The sequence below is a fragment of the Hippocampus guttulatus genome, chromosome 8 (genome assembly GCF_054856545.1).
Source record: "Hippocampus guttulatus isolate MCC_2025c chromosome 8, RoL_Hgut_1.0, whole genome shotgun sequence".
In the NCBI taxonomy this organism is placed as follows: domain Eukaryota; kingdom Metazoa; phylum Chordata; class Actinopteri; order Syngnathiformes; family Syngnathidae; genus Hippocampus; species Hippocampus guttulatus.
This window is the reverse complement of record NC_141268.1, coordinates 5,849,115-5,873,507: the sequence shown is the minus strand read 5'-3', so window position 1 is coordinate 5,873,507 and position 24,393 is coordinate 5,849,115. Positions and strand designations below refer to the sequence as shown.

The following is a 24,393-nucleotide window of genomic DNA, read 5'->3' as shown; positions in this document are numbered from 1 at the left end:
CATTGTTGCCAAAGTGTGTCTAGAGACATGTGGAACGGTAGGCAGGCTACGGTAAGAGGGAAAATAGGAAGCATAATGGCCTCAGGAATGGAGCAAGCCATCAATAATGCAGAAGAAGGTGCGCTTAATGCCCCCCGTTAGTCGAACAGGTCCACAGGCCGCCGGGACAGTTATTCTTCCTCCGCCGCAGACACTCGGCAAGAGGCCGCTACATCAAGGCTTTATGGCTCTGCGCGCACACTGCCTCTTTTGCCGACCTCTGTCCCGCAAGAGCTGTTAATGGGTTTTTATCAAGAGCCCGCCCGAAAAGGAGAAGCCATCTTGGCCCGCTCTCTTAAGAGGGTGGACAGCTGTAATCAAAGGCGAGTTCAGACAAAGGGAACCATGTCGTTTCAGGCTGAGGTTGAGTTGGGTGATGGACAACAGTGTACAAATACTACAAACTACAAAAGCCATCACAAATCGTGTCAGCTTAAGATGGAGAAGAGGAGATACAACAATGAAGCACAATATGACAGAAGAGGTTAATACAAAAAGACATCAATGCCATTGTTGACAAATATAGCATAGCTAGTGACAAGGAAGACGACAATGAAGAAGCTGAAAACGATGAAGAAAGTAGCAGACAGATGTGTAGGAAATAAAGACAACAAACAGGTGATGAAGCGAGAAAGATGGAGATCAACAATGAAGAAGATAACAAAGAAGACATTCCAACATTGTCAAAGACAGCAATGCCGATGAAGAAGAAGAGGAAGAAGCTGAGGACGACAAAAAACCACAGAAGACGACAACCAAGATGGAGACAATGAACAAAGCAAACAAAGACAAAGCTTAACATGACTACAAAGATGACAGCAATGCAGAAGGTGGCAATAGAGAAGACAACAAAGGTCAAGAATATGAAGACAAACTGAAGAAGTCAATGAAGCAACAAAGAAGATGGAGTGGAAGATGACCACAAAGAAAATGATGACAAACATGATATCTACGTCAACAACCATGACAACTGTGAAGAAGCTGAAGAAGACTAAGCAGACATTGACGCAGATGACAAGGGCAACCACGATGGCAATGAAGAAGAAGCCAAAATTGACGACGACAAAGAAAAAGGCAGATGATTAAGACCACAAAAATGTAGAATAGATGATGAAGAAGACAGAAGAGACGACACAGAACATGAGGAAGATGACGGAGAAGATGACAATGGAGAAATTGACTAAATAAGTTCAACATATTTGCCAATTAGTCGACCTAAGTGACAAAGAGACAAATACAAACTATGAAGACAATAAGAAGCTGACAAAAATGCAGAAGACGAGAATGACGACAGGAAAGACACCACTACAGACAGCGGCAAAGACGAGGACACAGGCAACAGAGATGTCGACGATGAATAACAAAGATGAAGACGAAGAGAAGCAGATGAAGATGACAAAGACGACGGAGTAGGAGACGACAACAAAGGTGATGACTACAAAGAAGCTGAAGAAGAAGACTGGCATTCAGGAGGATGGCTGCGATGAAGAGGATGAAGCAGAAGAAGATGGCGAGAAAGACGACAAGCAAGACTGCTACACAGACGACTACTAAGACACCACTGATGAAGAGGAAGGACAAAAGGACAACGAAGAAGACGATGAAGCAGAAGATGACTACAAGGAGAAGAGAAGATGCAAACGCCACACAAGAGGGCCTCGGACGGAATTGGACCGCGGAATGTGTTGTCTGTGTGGCATCCATGTTAACCACGATAGCATCGTTTTGCTATTTTGCTGGCACAACACTACAGTATTTATTACAATCACTAAAGTCTTTAAACCGCGGCAGCTATCGTTTTAAGTAATGCGTACATTGTATCAAATCAGCGAGCGCTTCATTTGGAAGCAGCGTCAACGCACCCCGCTTCATCTTGCAGTACTTGGCCGCCATCTAGAGGACAAACTCCAAAAGTGCAAGCTCAATCTTGGACTGTTGTCCCTTTCACTGTAGCAGCCCCGCCCCCCACCTCCCCGCTGAACAATGTTGGGTTGCGAAAATACACCTACTATTACTGCTAATTAAACAAAAACATAAAATAGCTCAATTAAAATCTATTTCAATCGAAAGAAATGAAAAAATAAGTGAAAGTATATAAATTGTATTTTAATCAAAATCAATTAGCTTGTGTGAATGGGCCTAATGTGGCCAATGACAGATGGCGTCACAATAACAACAGTCCCTTGCATTACAATCAAATACTGTAGTTGAATAATTAACGTGCACATGAGCTGATATCAAAGTAAAAGATAAGATGAGGGGTGGACAGTGGCTTCAGATAAAGGCTAGTTAGGTTATTTTCAGATACGTTACTTTGACATTGAATCAGTTGCTGTGAAGACTCAAATGAACAACAGTGTTTCACTATGTAATATATGGGTAACCAAAATATTAAAAATAGCTGTCAGTAGATTTTGCAAAAAACAACCACAATGATAAAACCATATTTTACATAAATAACTATCTGATTGTGAAATCTACAAACCCAATTCCAATGAAGTTGGGGCTTGTTTCATTTTAAAAGCATGGTGGTGGAGCTTAGAGCCAAAAAGAATTGTCAATGTCTCAATGTTTATGGACCTCATTACCCTCATTGTCAAGGGCGTTGCTAAGGGTTAAACAAATAATCTGGAAGTGTTGCGTTTAAAAAAAAAACGGAAATATGCTTATAATTGTTCAGCCATTGATATTACTCAAAAACATGGTTGGCCAACTTTACTTTACATTAGGGTTTTAAGGATCTCGCCTGCAAAGGTCGTACGTCTGGACTGTCAATCATCCCCTCTAGTGAACAGTCTTGCCAGAACAAATTGGGACACCAGTTCAATCAAATGAAAACTGAATATAAAGATTTACAAATCATGTTCAACATATATTTAATTGAATACCCTATAAAGACAAGATATTTAATGTTCAAATTGACAAACTTTATTGTTTGAAGCAAGTAATCATTAACTTAGAATTTCATGATTGCAACATTTTCCAAAAAAGTTGGGACAGGTGGCAAAAAGCAAAATTGAGGAATGCTTACCAAACACCTGTTTGGAACATCCCACGGGTGAACAGGCTAACTGGGAACAGGTGGGTGTCAAAACTGGGTATAAAAGAGGAGCTTTGTGGAATTATTCAGTCATTCCGAAGCAAAGATGGGGCAAGGTTCACCACTTTGTGAAAATCCGTGCGAGAAGATACGCAAACAGTTTAAGGACAATGTTCCTCAGTGTAGAATTGCAAGGAATGTAGGGATTTCATAACCTACTGTCCATAATATCCTCAAAAGGTTCAGAGAATCTGGAGAAATCACTGCATGCTAGGGGCAAGTTCGAAAATCAACATTGAATGTCCATCACCATCAATCCTTCAGGCGGCACTGCATCCAAAAACAACATCAATTCGTGAAGGATATCACCATGTGGGCTCAGGAACACTTCAGTAAACCAACGTTAGTAAATGCAGTTCAGCACTACATCCGGAGGTGCAACTTAAAACTCTACCATGCAAAGAAAAAGCCATTTATCAACAACAGCTAGAAACACCGCTGTCTTCTCTGCGTCTGAGCTCATCTCAGATGGACTGATGCAAAGTGGAAAAGTTTGGTGGTCTGGTGAGTCCACAAATTGATTTTGGAAATTGTGGATGCCGTGCCCTCTGGGCCAAAGAGGAAAAGAACCATCCAGGCTGTACACAAAGTCCAAAAGCCAGCATCTGTGATGTTATGCGGCGGCGTTAGTGCCAATGGCATGGGTAAATTACACTTCTGTGAAGGCACCATTAATACTGAAAGGTACATACAGGGTATGGAAAATCATGTGTTGCCATCCAAGCAACGTCTATTTAATTGACACCCCTGCTTATTTCAACAAGACAATGCCAAATCACATTCTGCATGTGTTACAACAGTGTGGCTTGCATGCGGTCCAGACCTGTCTCCCAGTGAAAATATGTTGTGAAAGAATTCCACCGAGATGTACAAAGCTTCAACAGTTCAAGTCCTCAGTTCCCAAACTTTGATGGAATGTTGTTTTTTAAAAAAAGGTGATGTAACACAGTGGTAAACATGACCATGTCCCAGCTTTTTTGGAATGTGTTGCAGCCATAAAATTCTCAGTTAATGATTATGAGCTAAATCAATTCAATTTGAACATTAAATATCTTGTTTTTGTTGTGTAATCAATTAAATATAGGTTGAACATGATTTGCAAATCATTGTATTCTCTTTTTATTTATGTTTAACACAACGTACAAACTTCAATGGAATTTCCTTTGTAAAATCGATGATTATGCCTCTCATTCGACTGAACTGGTGTATCTTTTCTTCTGGCAAGTGCCAGTACACAAGAGGAGGTGCTTGACAGTCCAGACATTGGACTGTTGCAAGCCAGATCCTGAAGTCAGGTCCAAAAATATCGAGACGTCAACAATTATTTTTGGCTCGAAGCTCCACCACGATGGATTTAAAATGAAATAAACAAGATGTGCTTTTACTGCAGACTTTGAACATGATTTAAAAAGTGGGAAACATGTACAAACTTGTGATTGCAACACCGTTCAACTGATTTTAATGTGAATACACTCAAATAGGGCCGAGTGAAAATCTGCAGCACATCTTGTTCGTTTCATTACAAGAACAATCGTGGTGGTGTTTAGAGGCAAAAGGATAAGACATGTGTCCATGTGCCAATATTTCTGGCCCTGACTGAGGCTAGAGTGAATATATGCATCAGAAGATGATGGTAGAAACTACACAGAACCTGAGGCTGAAACCTGTACCGTAGATGGGGAAGGGCAGAACCTGTATAAAATAAATCACAGAACCCAAGAAGCAGAGCATGAAGGTAGAAAATGTGCAGATAACCAGTGGGTAGAACAACAACACCAAACTCTTGCAGCAGAACCGCATTTGAGGGTTTCAAATGGGTCAATAAATGTTTTTCACATTTACTAATGAGAAATAATGACGTAACTGTTGTTGTAGGCTAGTGACTGGAGACTACGTGTTCCGATTTACGGACAAAATCCTCTGAATCCATTCAGTTCTTATATTTAAATTTGTATTTATGTCATGAAGTTGGTGGATGTGCGTGGTGCGTTCAAAAGCTTTAGGATGCTTGTAGGAAGCTTTGTGCATGCTGCTGCAGGATTACTGGCAGCCAGTGGTTTTTTTTTTTTGGGGGGGGGGGGGGGGGTTGACTGAGACAAATACCGCTGGTCGTCACATGGGTGCTCAGAGGAAGCAAGAAAAAAAAAGCGAGATCGCTTCCTGAAATGCTCCTCGTCACTAGCCGCGTCTTTCGTTCGCCTCCTTAGCGCGAATCATTTGATTTCTCTCCTTTTTATTTTGTTCTTTTGTTTTTGTTGTGCGAGTCCGTGCTGACGATGATAAGCAAAGTGAAAAGCGCCATGTCCACGCTGGTGGGAGGGATGATGCCCCACGGCCACCACCACCACCACCACCATCACGGCGGCGGAGGCGGCGGCGCGCAGTCCGGGGGAGCTGACGGCCTGCCGCCGCGCTTTCCCTACGGCCGCCCGGATTTCCTGGAGCTCACTCCGGAGCTGCTGCAGTACTCTACCGAGCACGTCTCGCGGCCGGTGCTCACGCTCAAGCGAGGCAGGAAGCTCCCATGGCACACCGGATACGCCGAGTAAGTGCCTGACTAGCGTTCATTTGGGGGGGGGGTTCTTCGTGCATTTTTTGTTATTGTGGCGCGCGTCATGACCGAACGTGTTTGACGTTTGCAAGTGACAAGTGCTCGTGCAGGATGTTCACCAGCTCACAGTGTACTGCCGCATCCGCAGCAGGCACTAAAATCAAATGCCGCTGCGCTGGCTCACTGTGGTTCTACTGCAGAGGTTTTTCCCCTTCATCTCCTCTTGTGGCGCCCACTCATTATTTTCTGTTGTGAATGTTGATACCGCTCAGTTTCTGCTGTGGGGGTTCTACCATCAGGTTCAGATGCTGGGTTCTATTCTCAGGTTCTGCTATCCAGGTTCTATCCTCCAGTTCTGCTGTGCAGATTCTTCCATCAGGTTCTGTTCTGTAGGATCTACTTTGGTTCTGTTTCAAACGTTCTACCAATCTCTTCTGCTCCAAAGATGGATCCTGTAAACCTCAGCTGTGTCGTTTCTCTCCTTCCATTTCTGCTATACAAGTTAGCTTGCTGTGTAGGTTCTAAAATCCGGTTCTACCGCGAAAGCTCTAACCTCTAACTTCTTTTTCTGTTGCATAGGTTCTACTCCGTAGCTGTTGCTGCTTAATTTTGATTAGGCCCCATAACTGCTTTTGCCTAGTTTCTATACCCATTAGTTGCAGTTGTACATGTTGTACCCTAGTGTTGTTTACCTCAAAGGTTCCACCTTTAGTTCAAAATCCAGGTATCACCAACATGGTCCCCTTAGTAACCACACGAGTAGCTCATGGGCCTGTGAATTATCCATTAAATGACTGCTATATGTTCACTGAACACCAAAATATGTTTTTTTCAAATATTCAATGCTTTAATCCTAATTTAGGGTTAGGGCCAAATTTGACCCTTTGGGATTTAAGGGTAGCGTTTGAGTAGCAGAATTTATAGGGGCCAAATTTGACCCCGTGGGTTCTCCAGGGGGGCGTCCCGGTAGTGCAGTGGTTAGCACGTCGGCTTCACAGTGCAGAGGTACCGTGTTCGATTCCAGCTCCGGCCTCCCTGTGTGGAGTTTGCATGTTCTGCCCGGGCCTGCGTGGGTTTTCTCCGGGTGCTCCGGTTTCCTCCCACATTCCAAAAACATGCTGATTGGACGCTCTAAATTGTCCCTAGGTGTGAGTGTGGGCGTGGATGGTTGTTCGTCTCTGTGTGCCCTGCGATTGGCTGGCAACTGATTCAGGGTGTCCCCCGCCTACTGCCCGGAGATGGCTGGGATAGGCTCCAGCACCCCCCGCGACCCTAGTGAGGATCAAGCGGTTCGGAAAATGGATGGATGGATGGGTTCTCCAGGGTTAGAAGTGATCATTTAGACAACTGAATACTTGCATGGATGTATAGAAATATAGTGTTTAGTACGGTACTTCTTGTTAAATCAGTGTCTGTTGTGAGAAACCATTAATGTGATCAGTGGCTTGACTCTTCACATCATTATTGATGCCATATCATTAAAGGTAATGTGGGCAAATTTGTCATTTCATAAGGTTGTATCAAAGTGGTAGCCCTTCACATTAATCACTATCCAACATGTAGCTATGTCGCGTTTTCACCATCAGTAATAGGCTTCGGTTTCTGCTGTGGAGTTTCGACCATCTTCAACCTGCCTTCCATCAGGTTCCCCTGTACATGTTCTGACCCTTGACCCTTACCCGTAGGTGCTGCTCTTGTGTTTAAATGGATTGGTCCCACCCTCAGGTTCTTTTTATGACTTGGCGACAGCTGGCTCAGTCTCTCTCGTTTCAAACCAGGAAATTGGCGTGTGCAGTGAATTCCTTCTCGCATCGCTCAAGGAACGCCTAAGTCTGTAGGCCAATCAGCTGACCGTGTGTTTTCGAAGCACTCAGGAGGAGGTTCTGAAAAGCACTTTCATTGTAACTGCCCTCCCCGAAAAAATGTAATGAAAAGCGACTACACAGGGCGTTACCTGGCTGTTTCGGAGTGGAAAAGTAGCTTATATGTCTTGACACTTCCTTAGTTCTTATACATATCTTCAAGAGATGTCAAAATGAATCGATGAATCCACAATGAATCGTTTAGCAAATTCATGAACAAAAATTTTAGTACTCGAGAGACGTTCAATTTAAAATTGTCTAAATCCTCAAATTTCAGCTGCCTGTCAACAGTAATTATTCTCTGATTTCGGTAGTCCTTCATGAAAGCAAACTGCCTGTCTTTTCTTTTTAATCAGAATAAGACATTTGCAAACATCTGCTTTTACTTTGGCAAACAATGACAGAACCAGTAAATGAATCCGTTTCAAAAAGCTTTGTAAGTACCGGTACATCAATCCTTCCCACGTGATACTATTTACTCTTTTAGTTTTTAATTCATCACTAAACACTACCAAATAATTAACAATAATATGTTCATCAACAGCAATGGGGGGGGGGGGGGGGAAATGTTTTAAAATTCACTTCAAAGCAAAATCTATTTTTTTTCCGAAAAAGATTTGATAATGACAGCCCTCATATGTTCGTTCTATCACTCAGCTCCTCCTGCATTGCTTCTATCCCCCAGCTACTACTGCATGGTCCCATCCTCAGCTTTTGCTGAGCTATAACACTCTTGTTTGTAGGCATCGCAGTAAGTTTTATTTAGAGTTCTATCAGCATGCATTCATGTTATGGGCGATTGTTTTTGTTTTATTGTCTTTCAGTTTACAGCAGGTGTTTTAGACTATTGCTACACCTGCACCACACTTACTGGAATATCCACATTTGTCTCAAATGCGCTGTGTGGCGAAACATTCCCTGCTGTGCGATAACATTTCCACACATTCCACTCCCTCTGTGTCAGTATTACTGAGTACAAGGCAGTATGTTTTGTTGAGGGGCTGGGGGTAGGCGTTGGAGGTAACAACGCGTGTGTTCATGCAGAGACTCTCAAAGGAGTGCAACTGGGGACGAGAGAAGTTTCTGGATTGAACTTAGTGTAATGGATGTGACAGTTAAGTTGGTCCCTGTGTGTGCACGTTGAATTTTGAGTTTTGGCATGGAACTGGTTTTAATCGATGCTCACTGATGCGCCGACACGGTGAACGTCAATACAACCTCGAGAGTGCACTTAGTCTAAAATGCTTTTGTCTAATCGCTGCATGGTCATCTACAAGAGGCACATTTTCGTGCTTTGAGGTTCTCCAACAGTCCAAGAAACACAGACACTAAGGTAAAAAAAAAAAAATAGACATCAATGGCAGGGTTTTTTTCCTCCCCATCATTATTAATTAACTTGGAGATAATAATTACATGCAGGACACTCACAGGCCACAAGCTAATCCCCTGTTAAGTACTTTGCATTACAACAAAAGCAATAATACAGGATGCATGGTTTTGCAATTGGCTTGGATAATATTCACCCAATGGATACAACATTTGGTATTTTCGGAAACATTCGGAAAAGCCAATACAAGAGCAAAAGGGAGTTAGTTCAACAGTGTATGCCAGAATACGAGGTGTTTCAAAAATAGAGCATTACATGGATTTCAGTGTGAGCAAATGCAATATTTATTCAAATATTGTTCAACGAGTAGTTCAAAAACTGGAGCATTATTTTGAGGGCCCAACCACCAGTTGGTGTGGAAGCCCTCCTGGTATTGCTGTGTGCCATTTTATGGACTTCAGCATATCCAAAACTCACCAGTTTCTGGCAAATGATTATATCCTGCATGGGACAAATGTATGTTTAAGGTCTCCCATGTGTGACATTACAACCCACATTTTTTCTTTCCTTACACAATATGAAGACTCTCCTGAACTTCCATTAACAACCCATGCTAAATTTAGCTCCTCCCTGACATACAAAGCTCATTAATTATTTCAATTATGCCGGTACTTTATTGACGCAGTTGTCCTATTAGCCAGGGCTTTGGTGTCAAATTGTGGCCTTTTAGGGCATTACAGAAAGAGCACAACGATACCTACCGGTACATTGACAAGTTGTTTTTTCCAGAATAGGCTGAGGATAGGTTCCACAGAAAAGAAAAAAATATGTACACTTTTGAATAGAGAACTATGACTAGGTGGGATTTTCACTGTACCACATGACGTAAGCTATCAAAAGCTGATTTGCAACTTTTATTCTGCTTTGGCATGGAAACCCACTGAATGGCACAATGCAGGAAGTTGACACACAATTTATATTGCAACAACTATAAATTGTATGTAACGTCTGGCAGGCATGCTTTTTTATTTTTTTTAAACTGAACACCTCAGCTTCCTTCTGTTGAACTCTTTGCTCATTCCACCACACAGAATCCAAATCTTAACAGTCACTCAGTCGTGGCTTTTGGTCACATGATGCGGTCATTGATTTGATGTTTGGTCTCGCATACTCCCACTCCACTGACGCGAGGTTCAATGAAAAGCTCACTAAGCTCATGTGACAAGCATGACTCACAAGCGTTGGCTGCGCTTCAAAGCCTCCACTTGTGCTACGACTGTAAACCGGCATTTGTGAGTGAGAGAAATTATTTTAAAATCAGAGATGGTCAAAATGTGTTTCATCAATTAATGGTTAGTTGAATGTCTATTTCTCACCTCTTGAAGCTTTTGAAGCAAAACTGTAGAGATGAAATGGTACCAAAAATAATAATTATATATAGAGTGCAAAAAGAAAATTTAAATATATCAATTAAAAATAATCACTATGTCCTGTTTGACATTAAAGTTGTGAACAGCAACAACTAATGTGAATTTTCATGTATGCGAGACAAAGTAAAATGTAATTGAAATGTCAACAGTTATATAATTAATAGTGTTGAGACTATCACATCATTGATCTGATTGATGGATGTCCAACATGTCGATTGCAATCGAACATGAGAGAGCAGTCTGCTCCCAATTCGACCACGAGGGATGTTGGGAGTTATGTTAGTGCCGGGGGTTGTGTATTGTGTACTTTTTATTTTCATTACATATTTTATCTCAGTGTATCCTACAATTTGTGCTTCCTGTCGGTCTCATGTCCACAAAAATGTTTTTGTTTTTTTGTAAATAGACAAAGTACAAACCCAATTCCAATGACTTATGGGTCATGTTTACCACCGTGTTACATCATTGTTTCTATCAACAACATTCAATAGGCGTTTGGGAACTGAGGACCCTAATTGTTTAAGCGTTGTACATGTAGGTGGAATTCCTTCCCTTCCTTGCTTGATATGCCTCTTCAGCTGTTTAATAGTCCAAGGTCACCGTTGTTATTTTATGCTTCACAATGCACAACACATTTTTAATGGGAGACAGGTCTGGACTGTCGGCAGGCCAGTCGAGAACCTGCATTATTTTACTACCATGTTGTTGTAACACTTGAAGAATGTGATTTGGCATTGTCTTGCTGAAATAAGAAGGGGCCCCCATGAAAAAGTCTGCATATACTGAACATTTCAACATTCATGGTACCTTCACAGATGTGTCAGTTAACCATGCCATTGGCGCTAACAAACACGGCCCCGTACCATCACGGATGCGTTTACAGTCACATTCACACCAGTGGTAAATTTAGAGTCCCAAATTATTGTTATATCCATTTTTTTTGGAATGTGTGAGGAAGTAAGAGTATCTGGGAAAAAAAACATGTGCAAGCACGGGGAGGAGAACTTGCGCACTCCACAAGGCTGGGATTTGAGCTGAGAACCTTAAAAGACATATCCATCCATCCATCCATATCCTGAACCGCTTAATCCTCACTAGGGTCGCGGGGGGTGCTGGAGCCTATCCCAGCCGTCTTCGGGCAGTAGGCGGGGGACACCCTGAACCGGTTGCCAGCCAATCGCAGGGCACACAGAGACGAACAACCATGCGCGCTCACACTCACACCTAGGGACAAATTTAGTGTGTTCAATCAGCCTGCCATGCATGTTTTTGGAACGTGGGAGGAAACCAGAGCACCCGGAGAAAATCCACGCAGGCCCGGGGATACCTTGCAAACTCCACACAGGGAGGCCGGAGCTGGAATTGAACCCTGTACCTCTGCACTGTGAAGTCGACGTGCTAACCACTGGACTCCCGGGCCGCCCACACATAGACATATCTTGAAACATAATGTTTGCTCTTTAACCCTCGTTATATTTGTTTCTTGGAGAACCGTAATAATATTCCAGCAGCATACCGAAAACACTACTTTTCGTAATACCCGTAATGTGTTTATCATCATTATTCCAAATGTCTCCCTCATCAACACTTGACTCAACAAACACCCCTTGGACATTATTTGCGCAAATACGATATTGAAAAACCAAACATTGTTGGCTGGGTCAGAATAAAGCACAAGCAATTGGAGGGTAGGGCTGCGGGTTCAGAATGTAGAAGAGTGTCTCTCTGTGCTGGTTGTATGCCAAAGAGCCCAGCATGCATTGGCCTTGACAGCAAAGTTTAAACGACTGTCATGAGACCTTTAAGTCTCCCTCACCATTAGTCCTAATGTGCACCATCCCTGCCGTGCCAGTCCTCTGCTTTCAACTGATTAGATAGTGGGGAGAAAGCTTCTCCCCCCCTTTTGGAGGGGAGAAATATAATCCAGATTTGTTGGATTTGTCCATTTGGGCCTTTCCCATATTAGGCTTTTCTGTGGCGATTGGAATCAGCTAAACTATTTGGAAAGCGAGTGGTCATAGGTTGTGTTTGAGTTTCCCTTTGTTTGCATGTTTATTGGCTCTTCCTGAGGTCTCCTCTCCTGCTTGTTTTGTGTTCAGATCACAAGGGAATATTCCTAATCCTCTCCCTTTGTGACGCCAATCCATAAATTAGCAAAACTGTGCAATGGGCTTGAAGTGCAAATGTGATGTCAAATGTAAATGACAGTGACAAGATTTCAAGGTACAACAGAACATAAACAAATAAAATCTAAACAATGAGATTTAATACATAATTGGTATTGTCTAGAAATGTGTGCGGGTGTGTGTGTGGATGTGTGGATATTCCACCCCCCCCCCCCACACACACACAGTCCATATATAATATAAACGCTTATTATCGCTCTTTTCACGCCAACTCATTCCCAAGTGCAATTTTTTTTCTTCAGGAAAAACATCCATCCACCTATTTTCTAATTCGCTTATCCTCGCAAGGGTCGCGGGCGTGCTGGAGCCTATCCCAGCTGTCTTCGGGCAGTAGATGAGGTACACCCAGACCACCATCCACGCTCACTCTCACACCGAGGAACAATTTTGAGTGTTCCATTAACCTGCCACGCATGTTTTTGGAATGGCGGAGGAAACCGGAGTACTCGGCGAAAACCCACGCAGGCACCGGGAGAACACGCAAACTCCACACAGGAAGGCTAGAGTCGGAGTCAAACCCTGCACCTCTGTACTGTGAGGTGGATATGCTAATCTGTCAACCACCGTGTTGCTGAGGAAAAACATAACAACCTAATTTTGGTCTTATTGTGGTGGCTGGAATAGATTAATTAGAGTTTCATTCACTTTCAGTCAGAAAGATGATTTGGATTACAAACATAGTCATGGAAAAAAAATAAACTCTGAATGAATGCCCTCCTTTAATGATTTTTGTGCTGTCACTGAGTGCTTCCTGTATAATAAAATCAGTATGTACAATAATCAGATTCTGCATTGTAACATAAATTTGCACAATGGACAATCAATGCTGCAGCGCTTCACGTTAATGCCATTTTCCTCTGCACAGGCTCCTCGGCACAGGCTCATAATTAATCTCTTTTGCAAGTTCCCTGTGGGTCATACTGTATTTGGATCCCGTCCCACTTTTTCCACGACTCGCTGGGCAAATAAACAAACATTTTTATTATTCTGTGTCGTCCCACTAACTTATGGCTCTTGTGCACCAGGGTGATCAACGCCGGCAAGAGCATGCTGAATGAGGACCAGGCCTCCTGCGAGAAGCTGTTTGTGAGGAAGCCCAACAGCAAACAGCGCAACTCCACTCTGCTGGATGACAACGAGGTGAGCCAATGGCAAAACTGCAGTGATGACATCCAATCGGACGCCGAGCGAAGGGATGTGAGCTAAAAAGTCTGGCAAGCGATGCTCACTCATCATTTATAGTGTTCACTGTGTTGTCCTGATGGCAAAGTCACTGAGGGGCGACAACGGAGCCAAAAATCCACAGTCATCCCATCACTCCAAATGCTCCAAATGCCAGTAAAATGCGATAAGCACATACTGTAACTAGAAATATTCTGCGACATAAGAAAGTAGTACAAATGGCCCTCTCCTGGCTGCTCTTAACGATATGTTTTAGTCAAAAGCATTAACCATCCTGTTACATTTATTGTGAACAGCAATAATGTTCCTCGGTCAGTTTGACCCCTAATCCCAAAGTGTCAGAAACAGCGACAACAAAATTCTAAAAATAGTCAACCTCCGTGATTCACAGGGGACAACGAACCCAACTCTAAAAAAATTGCCTATGCTAGTAGTTTAAACGGTACAATAAATACATCACAAACTATGATCCCAAAAGAGATCAGTTGTGTCTTAAAATGTTGGTGGACTGCTGTTACTTGCAGAAAGTTAACAGTAAATAAACACTTGTCAGTGTGGCATTTATAGCTCAGCTACCTCACACCTCTTCGATTGAATGTCTTATAAAACTGACACAGATGAGCCGTTTCTGAACTCTTGAAAGAGTCTTCGTTAAAAAAAAAAAAAAAACCCACCAGTCTGACCTTTCTCTGCACTTTGCCAAATCTTATGTTGGAGATTTTATAAAAATTGGTTATATTCTTGGTCTGACATGGAGAAATGATCCCGATACAAAATTTAGTCAACTGTCATTGCTGGGCAGATAATCGATGATGACGGTGTACCTAGTGGTCTGACGTATTATGATCTCAAGCATCTTAACTCATTCAATCCCAGCCATTTTCACTGGAGCAACCACCTCAATCCCAGTGTTTTACTGGATTTTGACTGATCTTGCAAGGCCCACAGAATATTTGGTTCTAATGCTATGTAAACATCGAGCCTACTCAAATAAAGTTTGACTCTCTTCTTTCAGCAGAAAAAAAAAGAGAAATTCTTCAGCAATCGGCATTACAAAATGGCTAAGTTTAATGAAAATGGCATTTCCTGGGCAAAAAAGGGAGAAAAAGAGCTTTTTGTAAAAGCATGCATTTCAAGCACATGAGGCACCACTGCCACCTACTGCTCGCTTTTTACATGATTTACTATGCAAACGGCTTATTCTCATTCAGATTGCATCAGACCCTCCTCTCTATGACGCAAAAAAAAAAGATTTAGACGTACAAGTACGTCCTTGGTAGGCAGGGCCTAATTTTAAAAAGATTTGTGGAATGAAAGAGTTAATAACCTTTAAAATTAATCATGTATTTTCATTATTGTTTCAGGATGGCACTGGGATCCCCCTCTACTTCTGGGGCGTCTTTGACGGTCATGCCGGTTCTGGTGCCGCCATCATGGCCTCCAAACTCCTGCACCGCCTAATTAGGGACCGTCTGGGCGAGATCTTTCATTTGCTGAATAACCACGAGGGGGCGCCACCTCCCATCTGCTTGGCCAAGAACGGCAGCCCCTACCAGGCTGAGATCAAGAAGGGGGCAGCGCAGGAGTCGGAGGAACCTGACGCTGTCAGCGATTCAGCTGTGCGCTACCACATGGAGAAGGTTGTCAGCCTGGAGAGCCTCGTGATGGGCGTGATTGAGACTGCATTCAAGCAGATGGTGAGTAGACGTGAGATAGCAAATTTGTCAATAGGGAGACAATCATAGACCCATTCAAGTGTAATTAGGCGGATTGGTGCGATGGCTCACTTGGAATAACTGTTTCTCATTCTTCTTTCGAGGAATGAAACACTTTTTTAGGTACCTCAACATACATGAAAACCAATGCCTTCTGATTGTGTTGAGGCAACGAGGCCTCGCTTGGTCTGAAAACTCACCAGTTTTTAGCAAGTGCGTTTATGCTGGTGAAAATGTCGGGGGTTTGGAACACAACGCCCAAAAACTCACTCAATGGTGCTCTCCTAGAAAGTCTGAAGAACTGACACCCCGAATTGAACACAATGTCGGCCATTTAGTTATGACACCACCACTTCTAGTAAATTCTAGCACTTGTACTTGAAGAGAATTCGCCCAAAATTGCAGTAATTCGAAGCAGGCATCTAAGACCTAAACAGATGGCCGATGCTGTATGGTGAGGATGTTTTTTTTTGTTTGTTTGTTTGCTTTTTGCCGATGCCATCTCAAGTACCGTCTAAGTTTGATGGTCATTTTGCGGTTTTGCCATGATTATTATGTGTTTCCTTTTGCACATGTGGCTTTTTTTCAGGATGATCTGATCGAAAAGGAGAAAGTGTCATATGCTATATCTGGCGGCTGTTGTGCCTTAGCTGCCATTCATCTCATGGGAAAACTTTATGTGGCCAATGCTGGAGATAGCAGGTGAGCTCTATTGTGTCGTGACTATCATTTGTTAGACCCCTCCTATTAAAAAAAAAAAGTGCAGCTTTGTTATTTCCTTTTTATTGATTGATTGATTGAATTGATTAATTAATTTATAAAGTTACTAGTTTGTTATAGTTATTTTGATGTAGCAGTGACTTTTTACCTTTGTAATTTTTGCAAATATTATACACTTCTTCTGATTTGTGTCTATTTCTCCTCAACTTGTGTGGGGCGGGGGGAGCATATAATATCATTTGATTTTATTTATTGGCATTTTCCAATCCAATATTCACCCAAAAATATTCTCATTAGACCCTTTCACATTTTTGATGTCCAAAAGGCACAGACGTGGTTAATTTGCACAGAATATAGCTCAGTGATAGAGCGTGTGCTTTGCATGGGTGAAGTCTTGTTTTCAGTCCCCAGCATTGCAGTCATTTTTGGATTAAATTTAAAGCTTTGAAGCCGCAGTCTGTTGGGACTTTGAACCATATTGTTGTAGGTTAAATACCAGCTGAAAGTAATGCATGTTTGCACCAGGCACCTTCAGGGTTTTACCACTGCTGTGCATTTCTGAATAATGCTTTATTATATCCATACAGCATCACAAACAGGTTTATACTGTGCTGTTCTTTTATGGGTATCTCATCTGCCCCCTAGTGTTAGTTTTACTTACTGCAGCCTTCAGAGGACTAAATGTGTTGCTTAAGGAAAACACACACATGCACACTCACACAATCTTACTGTTGCACTTCTTGTCACTGCAGGGCTATAATAATCCGGAATAAGGAAATTGTTCCCATGACCAACGAGTTTACACCAGAGTCGGAGAGACAACGGCTACAATATCTGGTACTTTTCGTGTTGACATGATGCACTATTGAAACCACTGAAATGTTTCCTTTTTTGGGGGGGAAACCATCTGGCTTGTTAAAAAAAAAAAAGTCCCCCCCAATATGAAATATCTGTTTTGCCTTTATATTTGTAATGAGCATATAGAAAGGAAACCACCCATCCATTGGTCATGGTTATTTGCATTTCTGCCTCACAGTTCCAAGGTTCTGGGTTGGATTCCCGACGATTCTTCTGTAGAATTTGTATGTTCGAATTGTCCGTGGGTGTGTTTTCTCTGGGTACTTTGCCATTCCAAAAATATTTGGTTTAATCACACTAAATTGTCGCTAGGTGTGAAATGGTTCACTGTAAGGCTGTCATGATATCATATTTTTAGAATCAATTATTCCATTGATTAATCAAATATTTGGATAACATTTTCTTTTGTATTACAATACCATTTCCCCCCCATTACTGTTTGTTAACCAAATATTGTTGTTCCTTTAGTATCTTTTTTTTTTAACATCACACAAGTAATTGATGTTGTATTCACCTTTTTTTAAACTGATTAGGTGACTGGTTTGCGCATTGTTTTCCAAAGTAAAAGCAGATGTTTGCAAATGTCTTATTTTTATTAATCAGTCTGCTTTCATGAAGGACATCAGAAATCAGCAAATAATTACTGTTGAGTGGCGGCTGAAATGAGGATTTTTGACGAATTTATTTTGGGGAAACAATGTCTCTAAATGATTACTTGATTAAAAAAGATGTTGATGAATTCGATAACTGATTAGTTGTTGATTAACCTATTTATTTTGACACTTCTCGTTCATTGTTTATATGACCCCGGTGATTCATTGGTGACCAATCTAGGGAGTAATCCTCTTTTTGCCTAAAGTTAGCTCTCTATCCTCTCATTATTGACCATCATGAGGACAAGCGCTCTTGAAAATGAATGGACGTTGGACTAAAGACAGTTTGACATGAGTGTTCTTGGTTTATTGGCAGGGCTTCCTGAGGCCTGAACTCCTGGGCAATGAATTCACTCACATTGAGTTTCCGCGCAGAATCCAGCAAAGTGAGCTGGGCAAGAAGATGCTGTACAGGGACCACACCATGAGTGGCTGGTAAGCCCCGACAGCGCTCACTAATTCACGCTCATTCGTTCACTCACAGCTGCCAACTTCTGTCGGTTGACTTCCGGATGTCCATTCAAGGGCATATTCTCCCACGTGCTTAAGTCATAAAAGGCACGCTGCTGCGCACTTTTTCAACTGCACAGATTCTCCCACCGATTTAAGTGTGTCACTTACGCACCTTCATGAAATGTACGCACTCTCGGTGGAGCGATCACGGCGGGATGCTGTCAAACCTCTCAGAGCGCGCATTTTCCCGTAGACTTAAGGGTCTTTCGGCCTCTGCGCTCCGGAGGCTGCACTAAGGTTTCACACTTCTCAAAGGCAAAACATCATATATTGCACGTTATGAGGCATTTTGCAGTCGCTGAGTTATGACTGTCACTGGCCGACTCTGCTGATTCGTTCTGTCGGAATGACGTGTGGACAGAGGTACCTGTCCCATATACGCTCACTGACTTCCCAACGGCTGTGTATGTGACACTACTATATTACAATGATGGCCTAATGTTGACATTATATCATATTAATTGATGAAAAAAAGGATCGGTGCGAGCGGACTGTCTTCTTCACCTGCGAGGAGCATTTCCATGTGCAGATGGGACTTGCAGTTCAATTGCCGATCACAAACAGTGCAGGTTCCATCGTACGTGCTTTAAGTTAGAGATTTTTGGGGGTATTTAGTATGCAATGTGCGCAGTTTGGCAACCTGGTCAGCTCTAAATCCGCACGGTCTCTGAAACATTCTGTTAATAGCACGATATTCTGATTAAATTACTTGTTCTTGGATATTTATTAAAAAGTGAATGCAAAAGCACATGCTCCTTCAAAGTAGCCTGTAAATAAGCCTGGCAGAAGGTACACATCACTAGCGATAACTTCCGGATCCATGATGCAAGTTAATGTCACAATCACCGGATCTCAGTGGAATTTTTATTTCTAATCAAAGCTACACGAGATTAGGTCCCACCCTCAGACTTCACCAAATCACGCCTCTTTGGTGGTTGCGCACATATTTCCAGGTTACGCATGGTGGATGTGTCAGGAGCCTAGACGGGAGAATCGCCGCATCTTGAAAGCGGGTAAGAAAGGTGCGTAAGGAACTGACTTAAGCGTGAATGGGAGAATATGTCCTTAAGTCTCGAAAACAATAGCACACTATTTTTAATCTTCCTTGATCGATTAAAAATAGCTCAACACAAGAGGCACGTTTGGTTTCCGGCGGTTCTTAATGTTTTTCATTGGATTGTTTTAAATGTATTTTTTTAGACAGATGCTGTGATTATAAAATGCAGTTTCTGTAGAAAATGCATGTGAATGCTTAAGAGCTAAAACTACACTGAAAGACTGAAATTAATTGAATTGTTGAAATGTGGAATGTGAGACTTCAATTTGGAGTGATTCAAAAGGGTCAAGAAAGGAGTAGGTAGATTTATACAATACAGTATCTCTTAATTTGGGAATTTTATTGTGGAAAATCATTTGATCTTGAATTTCTTTGGACGGTGGCATGATGCATTGTTTCTTGAAATCTTATAGCCTCCTTCACGTTCTGTTACAGATTATATTGAAGCGATTTCTTGATTCAACAAGTATGGTTGTAATCAGGTTTGGGTGTGGCTTTTGAAATTTAACTCGCCTTACCCAAATTTGTGGTTTGTCACAGTGACTTTGTGATATTATAATAACAACACATCAAAGCTTGGGAAGGATCAATATGATGGCTCTCTGAGTTCTAGTGGAAACAAAACGGCGCCACTGTGTGGTTGACGGCTCATCGGTGGAAAGGAAATGCCAAGAAAAGACTTTGATGCTGTAACTGCAAATTTATCCCCGCAAAGCAGACTTGCACGGCAAAGAACGTGGACATCACAACACTCCGTGCATATGGTCAATTCAGTCGGCCCATGACGATAATTTCTCCATCGACTATTCCCTCGATCAATATAATACAAAAAGAATAGTTTTTCCGTGCTAGATAAATAATCATTTATATGCACTTTTGTTTACCTATGTGATCAACATTCAGTCGCGCTGCTTCGTTGCTCGCTGTCGGTCACGTTGCTTCTTCTCTGCAAGATGACACTCACAAGCACACGTACAACCGAGGGTGAAATGTTTTTTGAAGAGAGTTTAAAAGGTTTGCTTTTACTGTTTCAGTTAGGTTCCTGTCCGGTCGGTTCATTGGCACGTTCAACTATTTTTCTCATTTATTGATGTGGCGCTACTGAGTTCAGTAGCAATAATTGTGCCAAATAGCGCTCATGCTAGCTGGCGCAGCCATGTGCATCGGCAAGCAGCTGTCCTCTTTGGTGCTCTTTTTGTCCTATTTCGTTGCTTGTTTATGCACGGTTCAGCAAACATCGCTATGCCCGCCAGGAACTTAAAGATACTAGCAACTGGCATCAAATACCCATTTAGAATGCCAGAATTGACAGCAAGATCTGCGTACCGAGTCTGTATCGCTCCAAAGCAAGATCTCTGGTGCACAGAGATCTTGCGATGGAGAGATTACAAAATTTATCGTGACAGGCCAAGAGTTCAGAGACATTTATTTTTTACTTTTTTTATGCTTGAATCGCTTGAGAAATGTGGGAGCAGTAGAATGTAAACTGTTTTTTTCTTTTTGGGTGGAATAGCAATAACATATTTTTGTGCTCTTCAGCATTCACACAAACAGAACTTTACTACTTGTGCAACCTCAGGTATTGTCGACTTTAGAGGTACCAGTGTCCAGAATAATTGTGACTTTTTATTGAAATTTTGGCGCTGTCTTGTTGCAGGGCTTACAAGACAATCGTTGAAGATGATCTGAAATTTCCGCTTATATACGGAGAGGGTAAAAAGGTGAGATGCAGCTCCGGCAAAACATTCAAAGCATTTTTCAGGTCTGTGATGCTTTATCGGCAATTCGAATCAAAACACATTTTGACACCTGCACTCTATAAATATGAGTCTGCAACATCATGCACTGATTAGTACTCAGTTTCTCAAATAAAAGAAACTCTGCACATAACAGGGACAAAATCAGCAAGAATGTGCTTACTGCTCTGCTAGTTTGTGGTGTACTCGAGAGGATCAATACATACCTGTCAACCTTGGCTAATACCTGCCCTTATAAACGATTACGATTCCCCTTACAAAGCAACAAAAACCCGTACAACGGCTTACCGCGCATGTGCACATCATGCTTTATCAATCCGACCGTATGCAGCGATGACAAAAAATATACGATTGAGGATTACTTTTGCTGGTTTGCCGTGACAATAGTAGCGATCGACGACAGCACTGTCGTTGGCTACCAGCAGGTGAGACGATCTGGATTTGAGCCAAAATAGTCTTTGTGAGATGGGTTCACAATTGTTTTTTTGTTTTTTTTTCCGTATAAACGTTGTAATACGCCGTACATGATTTGAAATGATTAAAAAAAACTTATAAAATATGGGGAAAACGTACAAGTTGACAGGTATGTCAATACCGCACAACGCGCACATAAACATTGCTTCACTTAATACGGTAATCATCCCCATGAGCCAGATGTCTGTTGTAGTACCAAGACTTCCCTGTGATAGGCAACATCATGCCACAGGGGAAAAAAAAGATTTGTGCAAGATTTTTTTGTGTAACATTAAAAGGTGCTGGCCTGGCCATTTTTGTAGCAGACCAGTAAGGGAAACAAATCACAGCGAACACACTCCTCACCCCAGGATAATCGCTGAGTATAATTTCTTAGAGACATCCAATAATTGTGTCTTTGCCAGCTTTCCTTGAGAAAATACTCCATTTATGTGTCTGATTAACAACGTGTGTGTGTGTGTGTGTGTGTGTGTGTGTGTGTGTGTGTGTGTGTGTGTGTGTGTGTGTGTGTGTGTGTGTGTTAATCAGGCACGCGTCATGGCGACTATCGGAGTGACTCGTGGTTTGGGGGATCACGATCTGAAAGTGTATAGCTCCAATATTTATATCAAGCCGTTCCTCTCGTGCGTCCCAGAGGTGAGCACCCACCTTCAAACATCCTGTAAAAATGATCAGCAACAACTTTTTCAGTATCAGCCAAACATTTTTTTTTCTGTCATCTTGTTTTGTGATGATAATACACTTAGATAAACTTTAGTACCTTTACTTCAGCAAACAGACGTTTGATCATTCTCATGTTAATATTTATAGATCCATCAAGAATAACACCTGAATGAATACACTCTTCTGACAGGTGCAAGTCTACAACTTTGATGACAACAAACATGCCCCAGACGACGTCCTAGTCATGGGCTCAGATGGACTTTGGGATGTAACCACGGACAAGGAGGTGGCTGACGCCGTCTTAGCCTACCTGGCATGTTGCGATCCCTCGGACCCCATGAGGTAACTGCAATCTGCCTGTCATGAAGGCGACAGTCTGGCATGTGTCATTAACGGGTTTTAAAATTGGCTCTGATCGTGACCTACCTCACGAGAGCTTAGATCTATTCTTGACTAACCATGCAGTGAAAGGCTACTATGAACACCACTGATCAAAACACGAAAATCCGAGAGCAGGGGTTTCATGGAAAGTCTATCCAGTGCAAGTTTATCCTGAGGGCTGCAATGGATTGATATAAATTTGGGGACAGAAAAACAGAAAACGGGCTCTCTCTGTTTGCGAACCATCGGCAATGGAATGGTATGCTTGGTGTGCTGAAATATGTTTACAGTGTGCTTAAAAAGTGTATATTGATAAGTTCATGTGAATTTTCCAAACGTTTAAAGGGTGGGTGGGGAATACCTATATATGTGGAAAAAATGATCCAGTCTTTCTATAAAATGTATTTTTCAGGGGTTGTGTTGCAGACCCATCTGCAGTTGGTGAAAATTTGCACTAGAGACCATTAAAAAATATATCTGATTAGTTTTACCCCATCCATACCAAACATGTTTAAAAATGGTAGAACACATTTTTTTTAAAAAGACATATTTGCATGTAAGAAAATACAGAATGTATTGTCATTGATATGTATCCATGTATCTTTAAGAGGCGGGGCCTTATACTGGGACTGTTAGTCTGTGTGTGAGTGTCTGTGTTAGAGCTGATGCCAACAGCTGCTTCTTCATTGAGTGTGGTCATTCTGGTAATGTTTATACTGTTCCCCCGGCGTTCAATAAATAGCTTAAAAGTGCATCAGCAGCTGTGGCTCTCCTTTCCCACGTGCCAGGCATTCCAGTGATTTTCCAAAGTTAATTAATGACCTATATTTATAGAGGGGATATGTGTGTTTTCTGCAGGTACACACTGGCGGCACAGGACCTACTGATGCGCTCCCGAGGAGTTCTGAAAGAGCGCGGTTGGCGGCTCCCCAACGACAGGCTGGGCTCGGGAGACGACATCACTGTGTTTGTTGTCCCATTGGCAGGACACGAGGCAGAGACATGAGACATAACATCTCCCAGCTCAAAAACAGAGTGGCGACCACCCCCATCCCACAACCCCTCCCAAAGAAGACTTGGGTCTGAGCAGCACCTTCATCCACCTCCAGATTTTGGACCCTACACCTCCTGACTCATAACAGAAAAATTTTCACTGGTGTCGACTTCCTTGGCGATGGTTGCTGGTGAAATTTAACCCCCCTGCGTAGTACTTACTCTTCACATTCAAGGCTGGGCAGCTAGTTTGAAAACTCAGCATGGACTGTACATCTTCACACCTCTCACAATTGTGATTCCTTTTTGCATAAACGAGCCTCTCTGTAGCGTCACGATTGTGAGGAAACCAAAGAGATGCCTCCGTGGCACCAGGATGGAATGAAAACATCATGAAAAAAAAGAAACATGGGGTTGAAGTAAATGGACTTTTTCCTGCACCACACACGTAATCATTATCAGTCTGTATTCTCCTTTGTTGGTGATGAAGGTAGGACAGCACTTGAAGAATGTTTGCACATATGTTGTCTTTGGTGTGGAAAACAGCAGACACTCTACATGTTAAGCATGAAGGATCAGAATCATTGCTTTTTTGTTATTTTAGGATAACGTTAACGTCTAGGTATAGTAAGCTGTGATAAAATTCACACATATGCCTTATTAAACGATGACTAAAGTATTTGTATTGTCATACCATGTGAGAAATATGACCTTAAATGTACCGTATACCTCTCTTCTATTGTTTTTGTCATGATGATCGTGATTTAGATTTTCCATATATTTTTAAAGAGTACGGAAAATGTTTTATTTTTTATCTTTCTTATCCATAAGTGCTTGTTTAGGATGGTGACCTGTATTATATAAGATAAGGCCGGCTGAAATGTGAATGATGTCATGTTCCTCCTTAGAAATAAATCACAATTTCCCATTTG

General features: G+C 42.0%; 1 protein-coding gene across 1 annotated transcript; it reads left to right on the top strand.

Annotated features, from left to right (window-relative positions):
* The first annotated feature begins 5,253 nt into the window (after nucleotides 1-5,253).
* On the top strand, nucleotides 5,254-24,393 carry ppm1j (protein phosphatase, Mg2+/Mn2+ dependent, 1J). Its single transcript, XM_086118271.1, has 10 exons — nucleotides 5,254-5,684; nucleotides 13,521-13,635; nucleotides 15,042-15,374; nucleotides 15,982-16,094; nucleotides 16,865-16,949; nucleotides 17,940-18,058; nucleotides 20,851-20,914; nucleotides 21,953-22,060; nucleotides 22,278-22,429; nucleotides 23,327-24,393. Exons 1-10 carry the CDS (start codon nucleotides 5,416-5,418, stop codon nucleotides 23,472-23,474), a joined length of 1,506 nt encoding a protein of 501 aa, XP_085974397.1. The 5' UTR covers nucleotides 5,254-5,415; the 3' UTR covers nucleotides 23,475-24,393.

What these genes read in the sequence shown, in the direction of transcription:
- ppm1j (XM_086118271.1), top strand. Translation starts at nt 5,416, where the DNA reads ATGATAAGCAAAGTGAAAAGCGCCATGTCCACGCTGGTGGGAGGGATG. An exon ending in TGGCACACCGGATACGCCGA is followed by an intron (nt 5,685 to 13,520) that starts GTAAGTGCCTGA and finishes CTTGTGCACCAG; the next exon opens with GGTGATCAACGCCGGCAAGA. An exon ending in TCCTCTCGTGCGTCCCAGAG is followed by an intron (nt 22,061 to 22,277) that starts GTGAGCACCCAC and finishes CTCTTCTGACAG; the next exon opens with GTGCAAGTCTACAACTTTGA.